General features: G+C 36.9%; 2 protein-coding genes across 2 annotated transcripts; both read left to right on the plus strand.

Moving 5' to 3' along the window:
• Window positions 1–617: 617 nt before the first annotated feature.
• Window positions 618–2,560, plus strand: LOC138880203 (secreted RxLR effector protein 161-like). Its single transcript, XM_070159878.1, has 2 exons — window positions 618–960; window positions 2,499–2,560. Exons 1-2 carry the CDS (start codon window positions 618–620, stop codon window positions 2,558–2,560), a joined length of 405 nt encoding a protein of 134 aa, XP_070015979.1.
• Window positions 2,561–14,871: 12,311 nt separating this feature from the next.
• LOC104245507 (nudix hydrolase 1) lies at window positions 14,872–18,307 on the plus strand. The gene is made up of 2 exons (XM_009801123.2): window positions 14,872–15,172; window positions 17,833–18,307. Exons 1-2 carry the CDS (start codon window positions 15,001–15,003, stop codon window positions 18,126–18,128), a joined length of 468 nt encoding a protein of 155 aa, XP_009799425.1. The 5' UTR covers window positions 14,872–15,000; the 3' UTR covers window positions 18,129–18,307.
• The last annotated feature ends 245 nt before the right edge of the window (window positions 18,308–18,552 follow it).

The following is an 18,552-nucleotide window of genomic DNA, read 5'->3' on the forward strand; positions in this document are numbered from 1 at the left end:
GATGAAGATAAAAATGTTACAAGGAACAAGGCAAGATTAGTGGTTCAAGGATATAGCCAAGATGAGGGCATAGACTATGATGAAACCTTTGCCCCAGTCGCTAGGTTGGAAGCAATAAGACTACTCATAGCATTTGCTGCTTGTATGAAATTTACTCTTCACCAGATGGATGTCAAGAGTGCCTTCCTCAATGGCTATTTAAAAGAATAAGTGTTTTTCAAGCAACCTCCAGGGTTTGAAAGTAATGATTGTCCGGATTATGTGTACAAACTTGATAAAGCACTCTATGGACTCAAGCAGGTTCCTAAAGCATGGTATGAAAGATTATCAAAATTCCTGCTTGAGCATGGATACAAGAGAGGTAAAATCAATAACACTTTGTTTTTAAAGGAAAAAGGAAAAGACCTTCTAGTAGTACAGATATATGTTGATCACATAATCTTTGGAGCAACTACTGATAAATTAAGTAAGGAATTTGCTAAATTAATGGGGAGTGAATTTGAAATAAGTATGATGGGTGAGCTTAATATTTTTTTAGGCCTATAAATTAAACAAAATTCAAATAAAACTATGATCCATCAACAGAAATATGCGAAGAGTTGCTTAAAAGGTTTAAAATGGAAGAATCAAAAGAAATCCATACTCCTGTAGCAACAGCCACAAAGTTAGATATAAATGAACCTGGTTCATCTGTTGATCAGAAGTTGTATAGGGGAATAATTGGTTCTCTAATGTATCTTAATGCTAGCAGACCTGACATTTTTTTCAGTGTAGGTCTTTGTGCTCGATTTCAGGCAAATTCAAAGGAGTCCCACTTGACTGATGTCAAGAGAATATTGAGATACTTGAAAGGCACCACTGACCTTTGCCTTTGGTATCTAAAAGGTAGTAATTTTAATCTAGTGGGATATGTTGACGCTAATTATGCATGTTTCCTTGTGGATAGAAAGAGCACCTCAGGTATGACACACTTTTTTGGTTCATGTCTTGTGTTATGGGCTACTAAAAAACAAAATTCAGTGGCCTTATTGATAATAGGCTAAATTGTTTAATATAGCCTATGTTTTAGCTCAACTTAAGGATGGTTTACTATTGTAAATGTTCAAATAATGCAAATATTGGCTCTAATCATGACTTTAATGTCTCACAGGAGTTCAATAAACAAATGAGGATTTATGATGGTAATCAAGTGAAAAATGCAGTCAAATGACAAAAATTTGAGCAACAACATCTTAACAAGAGAAAAACCCCACTAGCGCGGGTCATGCACTGGTCATGCGCTCCCGCGCTAGTTCAGTGATTTAGACAGAAAGAAACCCCACTAGCATGGGTCATGCACTGGTCATGCGCTCCCGCGCTAGTCCTGTCCGGAAAATCAATTATTTGGGGGCAAAATGGGAAATCTGAGAGGATGCACTCAACTTACATAAAGTAAAGCTCCATTATTGAAAGGAAGATCAGAGTTTTGAGAGGAAGAAATAATTTTAGAGAGAGAAAGTGAAGAGAAGACTCAATCTTGAAGTGAAGAAAAAAAGGGGATTACAATCTTGAAGCAAGGATTCAAAGAGTTCTTCTAAACTTTCTTCTATTTGTTTGTTTATATTATGTTTAAGACTTTTATTTTTGATTTTTGTATGATTATGAGTAGCTAAAAACTCTAGTATTCTTGGGTCATGGATGTTAGATACTTATGTTATTTGAAGCTTAGATTGATGATCTTGAATTTATCATTATGGGCTGTTTATTTGATTCTGCTTCTAATTATTTTACTGCGTAGCTAACAGTGAAATATTATTTACGAATCTTGAATTAAACTTGACAAAGGAAATTATTGGTTGCATATATAATCAAATAGAACATGTTTTGAATCTCGGGCATCGGGTGAAGAATTTGCAATTAAGATAAACATATACTTAATTGCCTTGTTTGGTTGAAAAATAGGAGTTGTAAACGCATTTTTGTTAATATTAATACCATAGACATATATGTATTAGTTTAACTTGAATAGATTCATAAGAACTCGAAAGATTCTTATGAATATTATTAACCCTATAATCAATAACCCAGATAATTCAATAAATTCATTTTAAGCTAAAATAGTAGCATAATTTCTAGCAAGTCCATGACCCGGGAATATATTTATCCAACTTGTTATAAACATATTGTGAAATTGGTGTAGTAATTTTGTGTTGAATTATTGTGCAATTACTAAGTAAATTGTAAATTGGTTCTTTATATATTTTGTGATAATTTAGCTTGAATTGATAATTGTTTGAGTTTACATCAGTCGATAAGTTGATCACAATTCCTCGTGGGAACGATACTTTACTTACTACTATATTACTTGTCTATCGCGTACACTTTCGTGAGTGTTTTGGTCGCAACAAATTTTTGGCGCCGTTGCCGGGGAATTGAAATTAGCTACTTGACTGTTTTAAGATTTTATTAGCTGTTAATAAAAACCTAAATTTTCCATCTACTTTGTTTGTGTTGCGCAGGCTCTTCTCTTGAATGCGGAGGAGTAGAAGCACAAACAACCTCTTCCCTTTTGATCCTGTAATTGAACGAACAATTCATAGAACAAGGAAGGAGAGGGAAGCTAGAAACAGAATAGAAAGAGAGTTGGATATTCAAGTTAAACCACAACCAACAGTAATGACAGGTAATCAAGAACGTGCGGTGATAGAAGCAGCAAGGCCAAACCTTGCTAATATGACTCAGGCCATTGTGAAGCCTGAAATCACCGATCACTTTGAGCTTAAACAGTACATGGTGCAGCTGATACAGTCCACTGGGCAAGATGTTGGTCTATCTCATGAAGACCCACAAAGGCACATTCAAATTTTTTTGGAAATAACGGATACTTACAATTATCCAAATATTTCCAAGGATTATGTCAGGCTGACCTTATTTCCCTTTTCATTATTGGGGGATGCTAGAGAATGGTTGCAAAAAGAGCCAGCTAATTCAATCCACAATTGGGATGATTTAGCAAAGAAATTCCTAATCAAGTTTTTCCCCACCAAAAAGACAAAGTTTTTGCGGAGTCAGATTCTTGGGTTTCAACAACGGGATGGTGAAACTCTTCGCCAAGCTTGGGAAAGATACAAAAAACTACTTCGGGATTGTCATCATCATTGTCAAACTGATGAAGGATTGGGCCATACTTTTGTTGATGGATTAGACGAAACTTCCAAAATGAATCTTGATTCAGCTTGTGGAGGTAGTTGCATGGCAAAACCATACAGTGAAATACAACTTCTGCTAAATAACTTTACTGCTAATGATCATAATTGGCAAGGTGAAGGAGAACCAAAGGAGAGCAATGAAACAGAAAGCAGGGTTACTTGAACTGGATGACATTTCCGCCATGAGAGCAGATTTAGCAAAATTGGCAAATCAAATGACCAGAATGACAATGGGACCATCACAACCAATGCAGCAGGTTCAACAAATGTCGATTTGTTGTGAAATGTGTGGCGATAATCACACAAGTGACATGTGCCCAACGAATCCTGAATCTATTTATTATGTGGGGCAACAAAGCAGAGGGCCGATGAACCAACAGGCACAATATGGGAACACCTACAATGCAAATTGGAGGAATCATCCTAATTTTTCTTGGGGTGGAAATCAATCAAATCAAAATCAATATAGACCCCAAGGAAATTTTAATCAACCAGAAAGGCCACCCCAGCAGGTAGAAGAAAATACAAATGATTTGTTGAAGAAATTGTTGCAAGACAACCAACAACTCAGAACTGATTTTAGAAATCTTGAAAGACAATTGGGACAACTAGCTGCAAATCAAAATACTAGGCCTGCAGGTGCTCTTCCAAGTGATACAGAGAAAAATCCGCAAGTTAGTGCAATTACACTTAGAACTGGAAGGGAATTAGAAGAAGTTCCAAAGAAGAGAAAAGACAAGCTTGTACCTGAGGGTGAATTGATTCCCAAAGCAACACAGGAAGTAAGTAAAGATGATACAATTTCAGCACCTGTGAATGTTCCAAGGCCACCACCACCTTTTCCACAAAGATTGCAGAAAAAGAATGACGATCGCATGTTCAACAAATTTCTCTCTATGTTGAGTCAGATTCAATTGAATATTCCGTTGGTAGATGCGATTCGTGATATTCCAAAATATGCCAAATACATAAAAGATATTGTGGCTAACAAGAGGAGACTGACTGAATTTGAAACAGTTGCACTTACTGAAGAGTGCACTTCAAGGGTCCAAAATAAGCTTCCTCAAAAGCTTAAGGACCCTGGCAGCTTTACTATCCCTGTGATAATAGGCAATGTTGATGTAGGCTATGCACTTTGTGATTTGGGAGCAAGCATAAATTTGATGCCATTGTCTTTGTACAAACAATTGGGTTTGTGAGCTCCAAAACCCACCACGGTGATGTTGCAACTAGCAGACAGGTCCATAGCTTACCCGGAAGGGGTGATAGAAGATGTGCTACTGAAAATTGGGAAATTTATTTTCCCGGCTGATTTCATTATCTTGGATTTTCAGGCTGATGAAAAAGTTCCTATTATATTAGGAAGACCTCTCTTGGCTACAAGTGATGCTATAATTAAAGTAAGAGAAGGAAAAATGATCATGAGAGTTGACAACGAGAAAGCTGTTTTTAATGTATATAAAGCAATTCAACTTCATCTGCAGTATGAAGAATTGTCTATGATATCTGTCATGGAGATTGATGAACAACTTATTACCTCAAGTGTATATTTGCATGATTCTTTAGAAAAAACAATTGTGTTGTTTGAAATTTTGGAGATTAATGATGAGGTTGAGGAGATGAAACATGCTTTGAATGCAACATGTGAATATATAAAAGGTTTTAATACATTTGAACCTTTAAACAGGCCAGATGGTCCTCCTCTGAAGCCCTCAGTTGAAGAAGCTCCCAAATTGGAATTAAAGTTTTTACCTTCTCACCTTCATTATGCTTATTTGGGTAGTTCTGAAATGTTAACTGTTATTATTTCTGCTGACTTGTCTAAATTGCAGGAGGAGAAATTGTTAAGAGTACTACGTGAGCATAAAAGAGCAATTGGGTGGACAATGTCTGACATAAAAGGTATTAGTCCAGCTTTTTGCATGCATAAAATTCTCATGGAGGAAGGGAACAAGCCAAGCATAGAACAACGTCGCCGCCTAAATCCGAACATGAAAGAGGTGGTAAGAAAAGAAGTGATTAAATGGCTTGATGCAGGTATTGTATTTCCAATATCTGATAGCAATTGGGTAAGTCCAGCCCAATGTGTTCCAAAGAAAGGAGGAATGACCGTAGTGACAAATGAAAATAATGATTTTATTCCCATTAGAACTGTTACTGGGTGGAGGATTTGCATAGATTATAGAAAATTGAATAATGCCACCCGAAAAGACCATTTTCCCCTTCCCTTTATTGACCAAATGCTTGATAGATTAGCCGAGCAGGAATACTACTATTTTTTGGATGGCTACTCGGGATATAATCAAATTGTTATAACCCTAGAAGACCAAGAGAAGACCACATTTACATGTCCCTATGGGACATATGCATTTAAAAGAATGTCATTTGGTCTTTGCAATGCACCTGCAACTTTTCAAAGGTGTATGATGGCTATTTTCACTGATATGGTTGAAAGATTTGTGAAAGTATTTATGGATGATTTTTCTATATTTGGATGTTCTTTTGATGAATGTTTAATGAATCTTGATAAGGTCCTTGCTAGGTGTGAAGAAACAAATTTGATACTAAATTGGGAAAAATGCCATTTCATGGTACGAGAAGGCATAGTCTTAGGGTATAAAGTGTCCAAGAATGGATTGCAGGTGGATAAAGCAAAGGTGGAAGTAATTGAAAAATTACCTCCACCAACATCAGTTAGAGGCATTCACAGTTTCTTAGGCCATGCGGGTTTTTACCGTCGTTTCATCAAGGATTTTTCAAAAATCTCATCTCCTTTGTGCAGGCTTCTTGAGAAAGATACATCTTTCAAGTTTGATGATGTTTGTTTGAAAGCATTTGATGAGCTGAAACGAAGATTAGTTACTGCACCGATTATCATTTTTCCGGATTGGAAACTTCCATTTGAATTGATGTGTGATGCAAGTGATATAGCCATTGGAGCTGTTTTGGGGCAGCGGAAAGAGAAAATATTTTGTTCCATTCACTATGCGAGTAGAACTCTTAATCCATCTCAAATGAATTATACTGTTACTGAAAAAGAGTTGCTCGCAGTAGTATGGGCATTTGATAAGTTTAGATCCTATCTAGTGGGGACAAAAGTCATAGTTTATACAGATCACTCAGCTATAAGGTATTTATTTGCAAATAAAGGTGCCAAGCCAAGGTTAATTCAATGGGTTCTTCTTTTGCAGGAATTTGATTTGGAGATTCGAGATCGAATGGGAACAGAGAATCAGGTTGCAGATCATTTATCCAGGCTGGAAAATAGAGGCCATGTCACTGAAGGAGAATCAATCAAAGAAACATACCCTGACGAACATTTGCTAGCCATCACTTCAGATGAAACCCCGTGGTATGATGATTATATGAATTTCATTGCAAGTGGGGTGACTCCACCAGAATTCACAGCTGACCATAGAAGAAGGTTCTTACATGATGTGAGATTCTACATGTGGGACAAGCCTTTTCTATACAAGCAATGCGCAGATCAATTGGTAAGAAGGTGTGTCCCTGAGGAGGAGATGAATGCAATATTGCATGACTGTCATTCTTCTCTTTATGGAGGTCATCATGGTGGAGACAGAACTGCACAAAAGGTTTTGCAATCAGGTTTTTACTGGCCAAAATTATTTAAAGATGCACATGCTTTTGTTAAAAATTGTGACAGGTGCCAAAGAACCGGAACGATCACGAAGAAGCACGAGATGCCTTTACAAAATATTTTGGCAGTAGAGCTCTTTAATGTCTGGGGAATAGATTTCACGGGACCATTTATGTATTCTAATGGGCATAGATATATTTTGGTTGCAGTGAATTATGTGTCTAAGTGGGTTGAGGCCATTGCTCTTTTTACTAATGATGCGAAGGTAGTGGTAAGTTTTGTGAAGAAGCACATTTTCACACGCTTTGGAACTCCAAGGGTGTTGATAAGTGATGGAGGAACACACTTTTGCAACAAATTGTTGAAAAATATTCTAGCAAAATATGGTGTAAGACACAAGGTTGCTACTGCATATCACCCTCAAACGAGTGGTCAAGTTGAAGTGTCAAACAGGGAGGTAAAACAGATTTTGGGGAAAACTGTGAGCGCAAATAGGAAAGACTGGTCCGGCAAGTTAGAAGATGCATTGTGGGCTTACCGAACTGCATACAAGACTCCAATAGGTACTTATCCATAGAGGTTGGTTTATGGAAAAGCATGTCATTTGCATGTTGAGATAGAACATAAAGCTTATTGGGCTATCAAAAAGCTAAATATGAATATGGACTTAGCTGGAGAAAAAAGACTGCTACAACTCAATGAACTTGATGAGTTTCGGTTGCATGCTTATGAAAATGCCAAGTTATATAAATAAAAGACCAAGAAGTGGCACGACAAACACATCCAACATCGTGAGTTTGAGCCGAGTCAAGAAGTTCTTTTGTTCAACTCAAGGCTAAAGCTTTTTCCTGGAAAGCTTAAGTCCCGTTGAGCAGGTCCTTTTGTTGTAGTAAGTGTAACTTCTCATGGAACAGTTGAATTGCGAAACATTAATTCAACAGGCACGTTCTTGGTAAATGGGCAACGAATTAAACACTATTGGGGTGGTGACATTCAACGTCACAAAACCTCAGTAGATTTAATTGATGTATAATGCAATATGGCATCGTGCCGTGATATTAAATCAGGCGTTGTGTGGGAGGCAACCCACAAATGTATTGTAAATATAGTTTGTAAATGAGAATTTATAACTTGCCTTCTTGAGAGGCTATATGTTAAAAAAAAAATCAAGAGAAACGTTCAGTGATTAGCGTGGGAGCGCATAGCCCGCGCTAATCGGGTTTCCGACTACCTGACCTTCAGTGATTAGCGCGGGAGCGCATGACTAGCGCATAGGCCGCGCTAATCGGGTTTCCGTCTGCCTCGGAAAAAACTGACTAGTGCGGGAGCGCAGCCGCATAACCAGCGCACGACCCGCGCTAGTCACAGGTAACTTCGTTTTAAAAAAAAAATTCTACTTCTTTAACTTAATAATACCCCCCCACACACACAACCTAAAAACCCCCCATTATCAATCTCCCAACCTCTTCTTCTTCACAAATCTCCCAACAAAACCCTAATCTTTTTCTTCTTCTTCTTCATCAAATCTCTCCACCTCTTCATTCACCCCATACCCCATCTCCTCTAAGGTATGTCTTATTCATCTTCTTCTTATTAGTTTTTTTTTTCTTTTTCAGATTAATTTCATTTTTATGATGAACATAGTTTTAATTTTCTATTTTTTTGTTCGATTTTCAATTTCTTTGCATATATTTAGTATAATGTCTTCATTTTTTTCCTTGTTTAGTTTTATTATGTAACATTATTATGTGGTTGTCAAGATTGTATATTTTTAGGATAGTTTCTTAAATTTTTTCTTATTTAACATTAGAATGTAGCATTTATAGAAGATTTAAACATTTGTTTGATGTTTGGTTGGGTTGAAGAAGTGAAAAATTAGGAGTATGGTGGTGTAAAGTAGTAATTGGGTTGGTTGATGGTGAATACATTGTGACATAGGGTTGGAAAAAGCTTGAAACTTAACATGCTCACAATGTGTTTGAAAAAATGCCTCTTTGGAGGAAGTGATGTGACCAACTATGTGGTGAAGCCTAAGTAGCCCGGTTTGGTTACCCAAGTGAATAGGGCTAACGTTAAACTACTTGCAGGTACCATGGCCCCTCGTAAATGCCCAGCTACAGCAAATGTTAGTGGACGGCCCAGAAAATCAGTTGATACTAGGCCATTCAATAGTCAAAAGTTTGTGTCAGCCAAGGCACGGGATAGATTTAACAAAAAGGAGGAGAAAACAATAGTGCCTGAACAAGCAATGGATGCAAATGCTTTGGCTATTAATTGTCCCAACATAGCAAACGAGTTGAGGAGGCGTGTGCTTGACATATTCTTCAAGGAGCCAATCACGGCGAATGTAATGCTAGTGAGGGAATATTATGCCAACCTTCCAGAACACGATAACTACAATGTTACAGTCCGAAAGCGACAAGTCAATGCATCTATAGAAACAATTCGGGATGTGTACAGGCTACCCCCAGTGGAGCAAGATTACATGGATATGTTCCAGGCATATAACAACAAGCTAATACCATGGTCCACGTTCACCGACATAATTTGTCGCCCGGATGCAAATATCCAATGGTATAAATATGGGAACAAGTTCCACGCTAATGCCCTGAAGTTCGAGGCCAAATGTTGGTTGTACTTCATCAACAGCCGTATATTGCCTTCCAAGAATTTGTCTGAAGTAAACATCCCTCGAGCTTGCTTAATATGGTGTTTCATGAATAGGGCATGGTTTGATGTGCCATTGTTGATACATAAAGAAATGTTCCAGAGGGTTAGAATTCAACGCTACGGGTTGTATTACCCATCTCTTGTCACCCTACTGTGCCTTCGAGCCAATGTACCAAACAATCTTGCTGCAGATGGACGACTACCTAAAGTCAATCCTTTCACGGCTAAAATGGTCACCACAGGTAAGGAAGTTGTACATCCAGCTGAATTGGTTGCTCCTGATTATGATGACGGTGACGATGAGGAAGGAGAGGACCAACAAGAAGGAGCTGACGATGTGGAGATGGGAGAAGATGCACCACCTGCACAACCACAAGCTTTTGATGCAGCAGGACTGTCTAGGGCTAGTCGGTGACAAAGGATAGACCGCATGGAGCCGGAAATCACTGAAATTAAAACATCAGTGACAGTTCTGGGGAGACGTGTTGATGACATGCAAGTTCAGCAGAAGAAAACGGAAAGCTGGCTCTTGGGTTGGCTTCGTGCAATTGGTCGGGCATGCAATGTGGATACCGGTTCTGTCTCTGACCAGGAGTGACTCCTCGGGGAAGTATCTTTGCTTTATCTCTTGTTTATAATGAAAGACATGAGTACATGTCTCGCTTTAAGTGTGGGGTGGAGGATTCCCTTAAACATATGTTTAACTGTTCTTAAATGAATGGATGGTAGTAATTATTATGGATTTTTAGGTTGTTTCAATTGTTTTGGATTGTTGGAATGTTTTGGTGGTGTGGTACAATATATAATGTTTTGGGATTGCGTGACTATTTCACTTTTATTTTTAAATGTTTTGGTGATTTAGTATTGTTGGAGTAATTGTTGTCTGTTCTTAAACATTTTTTTTAGTAGTTATATTGGCGCGGCTCGATAACGGATTCTTTTAGATAGGAGTTCTTGAGGGACTGAGCTTATAGAAAATAACAAAAAGATTTTTGTTTTTATTTTTTATTTTTAGGTAGTATAACAAATCCCCCTTGGTTTTTCTTTAAGCCACGGTTCTTTTCCAAGGGTTTATTTTGAACCGGGCATATGTAGTTTTTAATTTCTGTTTTCAATTTTTTTGATTTGTATATTAAATAAAGGGATGCAAGCTATAGAAGAGAACTCATAGCGTTAACACACCTGAACACATTAGACCCTAGAGTGTAACACACTTAGTCTTAATTGTTGAATCTCACTGAAAGTGCCTTAATTTGTATGTTTGTACTGAATTGAGTTCTCGTAATGGAGTGTCTTGATGAGCTGATCTGGAGTGAGTCATATGCTATGTGTTGTGAGTATTTGTGTAGTCCATGTATTGTACTTGTGTCTAGAACTTGCTCGGTATGTGAGTTGAAGCGAAATTTGAGGTGATGCTCGGTTTGAAAAATGATGTTAGGCTTTCTTTGACCTTTTTGAGCTTAATTGCTTATTAAAAACAAAATTTGTCCCTAGTTAACCTTTTTTAGCCTTCAGACTTTTTGTTTGGCACCCGCATTACAAGCCTATACCCTTTTGTTCTTAATTGACATTGTTTTGATTCTTTTACCTCTTAAAGCACTTTAATTGTGAGAAGAGCGCTAAAAGAAGTAAGAAGGAAATAAGTGTGGGGTGACTTTTGAGTGGAACCAATAAAAGGATGAAATGGGCACTTATGTTGTAAACGAATACATTACTAGCAGAAATTGAGTGACAAGAAAAATTACATTGTGTTTTGCTCTAGCTAGTGGGAATGAATTAATAGAGTGCTTAAAGAAGAAGGGCGTATTTGTGGGATGATATTGTGTATAAATGAGAAGTGGGTTGAAGAATTTATGCTGAAAATTGCTCGTGTGATGTGTTAAAGTGCTTAGGGGTTGAGTCACTATTCCTAAATACATCCTACCCGTCCCTTAGCCCACATTACAACCATGAAAAAGTCCTAATTGATTTTGGATTGAGCTAGCCTACATTAGTAGAGATTTACATTAAGGGCAAGCTTATGGTACCAATTGCATGCATGTGACCTCTTTTGTGAGAGTGAGTGATTTCCTTGATATATGTGAATATATGAATTGAATGTGGGGGATTGAACTCAGTTTTTGTTGATGTAATTGTGAGGGCATATGAATCGTGACGGAGAAGCAAGTCTTGATTTCTGTGTAGAGTACTTTGAGGAAGTGTAAATATTGCATGGCACTTGAGAGTTGACTTTGAGGCTAGGATTGTTCACTGCTAGGCGTAATATATGTACAATGTTCTAGGTGTAATGCGTGAGGGAAAATGGTTGAGTGAAGAACTCTCTAAAAAGAATATAGTGGATTGCTCGAGGACTAGCAATGAGCTAAGTGTGGGGTATTGATAATAGGCTAAATTGTTTAATATAGCCTATGTTTTAGCTCAACTTAAGGATGGTTTACTATTGTAAATGTTCAAATAATGCAAAAATTGGCTCTAATCATGACTTTAATGTCTCACAGGGGTTCAATAAACAAATGAGGATTTATGATGGTAATCAAGTGAAAAATGGAGTCAAATGACGAAAAGTTGAGCAGCAACATCTTAACAAGAGAAAAACCCCACTAGCGCGGGTCATGCGCTGGTCATGCGCTCCCGCGCTAGTTCAGTGATTTGGACAGAAAGAAACCCCACTAGCGCGGGTCATGCGCTGGTCATGCGCTCCCGCGTTAGTCCTGTCCGGGAAATCAATTATTTGGGGGCAAAATGGGAAATCTGAGAGGATCCACTCAACTTACATAAAGTAAAGCTCCATTATTGAAAGGGAGATCAGAGTTTTGAGAGGAAGAAATAATTTTAGAGAGAGAAAGTGAAGAGAAGACTCAATCTTGAAGTGAATAAAAGAAGGGCATTACAATCTTGAAGCAAGGATTCAAAGAGTTCTTCTAAACTTTCTTCTATTTGTTTGTTTATATTATGTTTAAGACTTTTATTGTTTGATTTTTGTATGATTATGAGTAGCTAAAAACTCTAGTATTCTTGGGTCATGGATGTTAGATAATTATGTTATTTGAAGCTTAGATTGATGATCTTGAATTTATCATTATGGGTTATTTATTTGATTCTGCTTCTAATTATTTTACTGCGTAGCTAACAGTGAAATATTATTTACGAATCTTGAATTAAACTTGACAAAGGAAATTCTTGGTTGCATATATAATCAAATAGAACAAGTTTTGAATCTCGGGCATCGGGTGAAGAATTTGCAATTAAGATAGACATATACTTAATTGCCTTGTTTGGTTGAAAAATAGGAGTTGTAAACGCATTTTTGTTAATATTAATACCATAGACATATAGGTATTAGTTTAACTTGAATAGATGCATAAGAACTCGAAAGATTCTTATGAATATTATTAACCCTATAATCAATAACCCGGATAATTCAATAAATCCATTTTAAGCTAAAATAGTAGCATAATTTCTAGCAAGTCCATGACCCGGGAATATATTTATCCAACTTGTTATAAACATATTGTGAAATTGGTGTAGTAATTTTGTGTTGAATTATTGTGCAATTACTAAGTAAATTGTAAATTGGTTCTTTATATATTTTATGATAATTTAGCTTGAATTGATAATTGTTTGAGTTTACATCAGTCGATAAGTTGATCACAATTCCTCGTGGGAACGATACTTTACTTACTACTATATTACTTGTCGATCGCATACACTTGCGTGAGTGTTTTGGTCGCAACACTTATCTACTGGTGAAGCTGAGTATGTTGCTGCTCCTTCATGTTGTGCTCAATTGTTGCGGATCAAACAACAATTAATGGACTTTGAAATTGATATTGGTTGTATCCCAAATTTTTTTTATAACACTAGTGCAATAAGTATGACAAAGATTCAGGATATTTCTTTTGTTGACTGTTTGATCATGTTTTTAGTATTTTTATTTCCTTTTATGCATTGTGGAAGAATCATATCAACTATCAATGAAATCAATGAAATCTGCTGGTTTTTTCTCTAACTGTTTGTTTTTATTTCTTCGATGGTTGAAATTGTTAACATGATCAATGATGATTAATCCATGATTGCATTTGGGATAGCCCCAGTGGCCATGAGTAAGTTTTACAATCTGGGTTATGCACATTTTTATGCAACTTTTCGATGATGCGAAAAGAGGAAAAATAATTAGGTTGTGCTTTAAACAAATGATGTTTAGCTTTGAACAAGTGATGTTTAACCTAATGAACCTGGTCCTTGATGATAAATGATCAAAAGAGAAAAATATTTCTAACATTGTGTAGATGTTGAGCTGAGTTTAAACAGGGCCTAAATGTATGAAAAGTACAGAGTTTGTCATCATCAAAAAGGAGAATTTGTTGGCCCAAGTGAAGATTAGTTTTGAAGACTGACAAAAGAACTCAGGCATGAACCAGGTCCATCCCTTGTGAGCATAGAAACGGGCAAATTTGAGCATGTGCGAAGCACGTGAAAGAGATAAACCTAACTTGACAGAATTGATATCTCCTGATCGAAAAGGTTGCATAATTGATAAGGAGAATGACTCCTTACTCAAAGAGAACATTATCCAAGATAAGGAAGGAGTTAGAAGTTGAGATCAACTAGAACTCTTCCACCAAAGAAGAGTAGCATTACAACTCTAGTTATTTCTTCATCTACTAACTCTATATATTGCACGATGTTCTCATTTACAGGTAATGCACAAACGCAGAAGTTAAACATGAATTGAAAGCAAAATAGCAAGGCTTTTTGCAAGCAGTTCGTGTGTGATTCAAATGTGCAAACCTGAAGCTACGTGAACCAGATAAAAGAACCAGTTCCAAGTGTCTGTCTTTATTCTAGTTCAATTGTAATAGGTGTTTTCATATTGTACCTTTCAGCTTTATCTAGAGGCAATTGTAATAGGTACTAAGAGTATTCAAGGTAGAGTTAACTTGAAATTGTCGCAACAGTAAAGGTTGTATACTACAACGGGATTATAGTTAGTCCTTGGTTTACAAAAGTGTTTTGTAAATGCAGTTTTTAGCTCAGTGATTTTAGTGGAGAGTTTGGAAAAATCCTACTGAGAAGTAGGTCGTGTTTTTTTCACCTTTTGAGCTATGTATTTTTCATGTAAAATACTTGTGTTCTTTACTTTTCGCATTTACTATTTCTGTAATAGTAGGTTAAGGAACACTTTGAAGAACCAGATCCTTCCATAATCAGTTTAAGCGAAAAATTGGACACCATACAAATCACCCCCCTCTTGTATAGTATCAAAGTTAAAACATCATATTTATTTTGCTATAAAATAGAAAATAATATTTTAAAATAATTTTTATTTATAATAAATATGGTATATACCTTTTCCCTCTTATTATTACTATTGTGCCTACATTACATTTCTTGGCGTCCACGTATGACCGTAGTCCGTGTATCTTCAAAAAGTTGGCGAGGTATCCAAAAGTAGCGAGACCCACTTCCAAACTTTTCAAAATATAAATACTCCCCACATATTCTAAAGCTTCCCGTAATATTTATTCCGGTGCCGGAAAAATGGACAATGGTGCTCAGCGAACGCCAGCAACCGCAACGCCGCCGTCAACGCCGATCCCGAAAGTAGGAGTAGCGGTGTTTCTTTTAAACGGAAGTAAAGTTCTGTTAGGGAAACGCCTCTCCGCCATCGGGCATAGTACCTTTGCACTTCCCGGCGGCCACCTCGAGTTCAGTTAGTATACATTATTATAATTATTATCTTTACTTCATTTTTAGGCGTTGTACAGTTAAATTTATAGTATGTTCGCTTTATTTTTAAATTGAAGCTGAAAGCCGATTTAGCATACATATATATATATATTAATTTTTTTTGTGGGTTATTGTTTAAAAAGAAGAAAAAGTGGAGCTTTTAAGTTTAAAATACTTTTAGCAAAAGCTTCTTAAATAATCACCTTTATTTGGAAGAGAAAAAAAGGGGAAAATTTCCAAGATTGTGAAAAATGTTCCACAAGCAAACAGCAATGTAAATTTATTTAGTTTTCTCCCCGATCACCTTAAATTTTATCAATTTTTTTTTAAATATTGACTTTTTGAAGTAGTTTTAGGGTATTTACAAAGAAAAGTTCTTTTATTCAAAAAATGCTTACAAATCTTCATGAGAATTACAATTACCAATTTTTAAACTTTTTTCGGAAAGTTGTCCAAATTTTTGTGAGCTAGTGTCTGTCCGAAACAATCTCTCTACCTTCCCAAGGTAAGGATAAGGCTTAGACACACTACTCTCCGCAGAGCCCACTTTGTGGGATTACACCGGGTCTATTGATTTGTTGTTAGAAAGTTGTCGAAATGACTGTATAAGTCACTATCATCAACGTTATTAGTTTTGTTCTGCTCTTTTTTTTCCTGTTAGAACTTGGTCTTTTTGTGTGTAATGAATGATAAATCACCTCATATGCACAAACTGCTTCAGCCTATATACGTGATACACTTGAAGTTGCTTCACTTCTATGGGATGGGATAGAGCTTGCAGCTCGAAAATTCTTACCCTGCAGCTCCTCGCAGTAGAAAAGAAACATACTTTCGGGTTAAATCTTGCTTCAAAAAACTTTGAAATAGGATCAGCTCCTCATAGTAGAAAAGAAACATACTTTCGGGTTAAATCTTGCTTCAAAAAGCTTTGAAATAGGATTAAGTTGTGCCTCTAGAGTAGTACCAATAGCCGTGCTGATGCTGCAGACTCAACTTAGAATCCACATCAGCCTTTTAGTCTGAATACGAGGTTGAGGAAATATTTATTCTTGCTGTGGTTCTTTATATGCATTGACTTCTAGGATTAGAGGATCTAAATCCATAGGTTGCACATTGTTTTACGTCCAATTAACATTGCTAGACCGCTATGTAGATTGTTACTTTTGAACCCAAACCTTTTTGGCACACCTTGTCCTGTTCACTTCCTTAACCTTTTCCTTGTATTTCTAGTTGACAAGGTTAGTAAGGTCACCTTTGAGATTTGCAGGCATTACTAGAACTGTGATTACTAGTGTGGGAAAATTTTGGTATATACCAGTATTTGCTGTCAATGGCCCTGGACTTCAACTCATCATTATCTTTATGTGCACAACTAATACCAGAGGTGGATCCCGGATTTACATTTAATGGGTTCAACATTGAGATTCATACTACTGAACCCATTGCACTTCTGAATCATGGGTTTATAGTTTAATATTTGAAAGTTTTTAGTGATTTTTATATTTATTTTTATACTCTGTGTTAAAAGTACTAGATTCAGTTGAACCTGTTACTTTTACACTCCATCCGCCTCTGCCTAATCCAAAGTCCATATCTACTTGCCTTTTACTGCACTTGGCCTAGTTTGAGAAAATGTAGCTTTATCTACAAACAAAGGTCTTTCTACAGCAGAGACTATTGAAAAGATTGCCTCTTTTGCAAAGACAGTTGCATCTAGTCGAAGTGGAACAAGAGAGGATTCTGATTGAAATAAACCACGGGGTGTTTTACATACCTTCAAGGAATCATACTCAAGTCAAAACTTAATAAAAAGGTGACATTGATCTGAATGATAAAAATAGAATAAGATCAAAGTCCAGCAGCTCTTGATGGCCTGTACCATTTGAAGTTGTCTTTCATGAAACTCCACCAATGGTTCATGAAGTGTGTTACCACCGGTTTAAGTTGTACAGGCAACAGGCGGCTAGTGGTTGTTGAAGGATCTAGGGTAGCCACACATTAGGATGGTTTGGATGGTGGCAACAGATTAGGGGGTTGTGGCAACACTGAAAGCAGTGTAGGAGCCTTTGCACGCTCAACCGCTCCCCCATCCCACCTGGCCCATTCTATTGGGGAATAGCCTCAATCCGTAGAAGCTGCATCCTCAAGGGCTGAGTGATTATGCCAGTGATCAAGATATCAACCGCATAAATAGGTAGTAAAATGGTTATGGAACCACGATGACGAAAAGTAAGTGATGCGTCGGACTTAGAAAATCTTAGGCCAAATTAAATGTTGATCAGTGAAGACAAGAAAGCTTTTAAGTGTAGACGACTACTTGTACTTGAAATTCCATTCCAGCCAATGGCCGGAGCTCAGCCATAATAGTCCATTTGACAAGAATAGTTGGATATTTTGACAATCGATCTTACAATTCTAATATTTTTCCGAACAGTAGTATAAATTTCATAAGTTTTATTAAAAGAAGCAGACAACTTGGTTTTGAATCTTTACTTGTGCCTAATCTTGATTAGACCCTTGTTAATCAGTTCTTGCTCTCATGCTTCATTTCCATGAATTTTCTAACACTTGGGAGATGTTTTGAGCGTGTTATCAGTTAAAAATGCTTACCCAATTCTATTAATTGAGTATTTTTTGTTATAGGGGAAAGTTTTGAAGAGTGCGCAGCAAGGGAGGTGAAGGAGGAAACAGGATTAGAAATTGATAAAACAGAGTATTTAACAGTGACCAACAATGTCATCTCAGAAAAAGTGCACGTAGTTTGCATATTCATGAGAGCAACCCCTGCTGATCCTAACCAGAAGCCTCAGACACTTGAACCTGAGAAATGTGATGGTTGGGATTGGTATGAATGGAACAATCTCCCTAAACCACTCTTTGGTCCTTTAGAAAATATGGTTCAAAGTGGCTATAATCCTTTCCCAACTACTGCTAGTTAACTGTTTTGCTAATATTTAGGATTGGGTGCTGCTGCTTATAATTGCCTAATTGTGTAATGTATATTTCCTCACTGTGGAAATATTGATGCACTGTTTTTGTAATGGCAAGTGATGCTAGAATGCTGCTATGTTAACTCTGAGAATATAATGTATTTGAATTGATCTTGTCTGCTGTGCTATGTTGATGTTCTTCATTTTTTTTGGAGCACCTTACCCCAATAAGGGTTTGTGATATTTTATCGATGCACCTGAAATATACAAAACGAGAAGAACAGATGGTAGAAAGGAAGCCTTGAAGCTAAAGTTGTCTTAGTGTGACCTATAAGTCACAGGTTAGAACCATGGAGCCAACTACTAATGCTTGCATTAAGTTAGGCTGTCTACATCACCACCTCTTGGGGGTGCGGCCGTTCCCTAAACCCTG

Source organism: Nicotiana sylvestris, chromosome 10, assembly GCF_000393655.2.
Source record: "Nicotiana sylvestris chromosome 10, ASM39365v2, whole genome shotgun sequence".
NCBI lineage: Eukaryota > Viridiplantae > Streptophyta > Magnoliopsida > Solanales > Solanaceae > Nicotiana > Nicotiana sylvestris.

Excerpts from the sequence above, each read along its gene's own strand:
- LOC138880203 (XM_070159878.1), top strand. The coding sequence starts at position 618 with ATGGAAGAATCAAAAGAAATCCATACTCCTGTAGCAACAGCCACAAAG. Across the intron at positions 961-2,498 it reads GGATAGAAAGAGCACCTCAG|GCTCTTCTCTTGAATGCGGA; the intron begins GTATGACACACT and ends TGTGTTGCGCAG.
- LOC104245507 (XM_009801123.2), top strand. The coding sequence starts at position 15,001 with ATGGACAATGGTGCTCAGCGAACGCCAGCAACCGCAACGCCGCCGTCA. Across the intron at positions 15,173-17,832 it reads CGGCGGCCACCTCGAGTTCA|GGGAAAGTTTTGAAGAGTGC; the intron begins GTTAGTATACAT and ends TTTTTGTTATAG.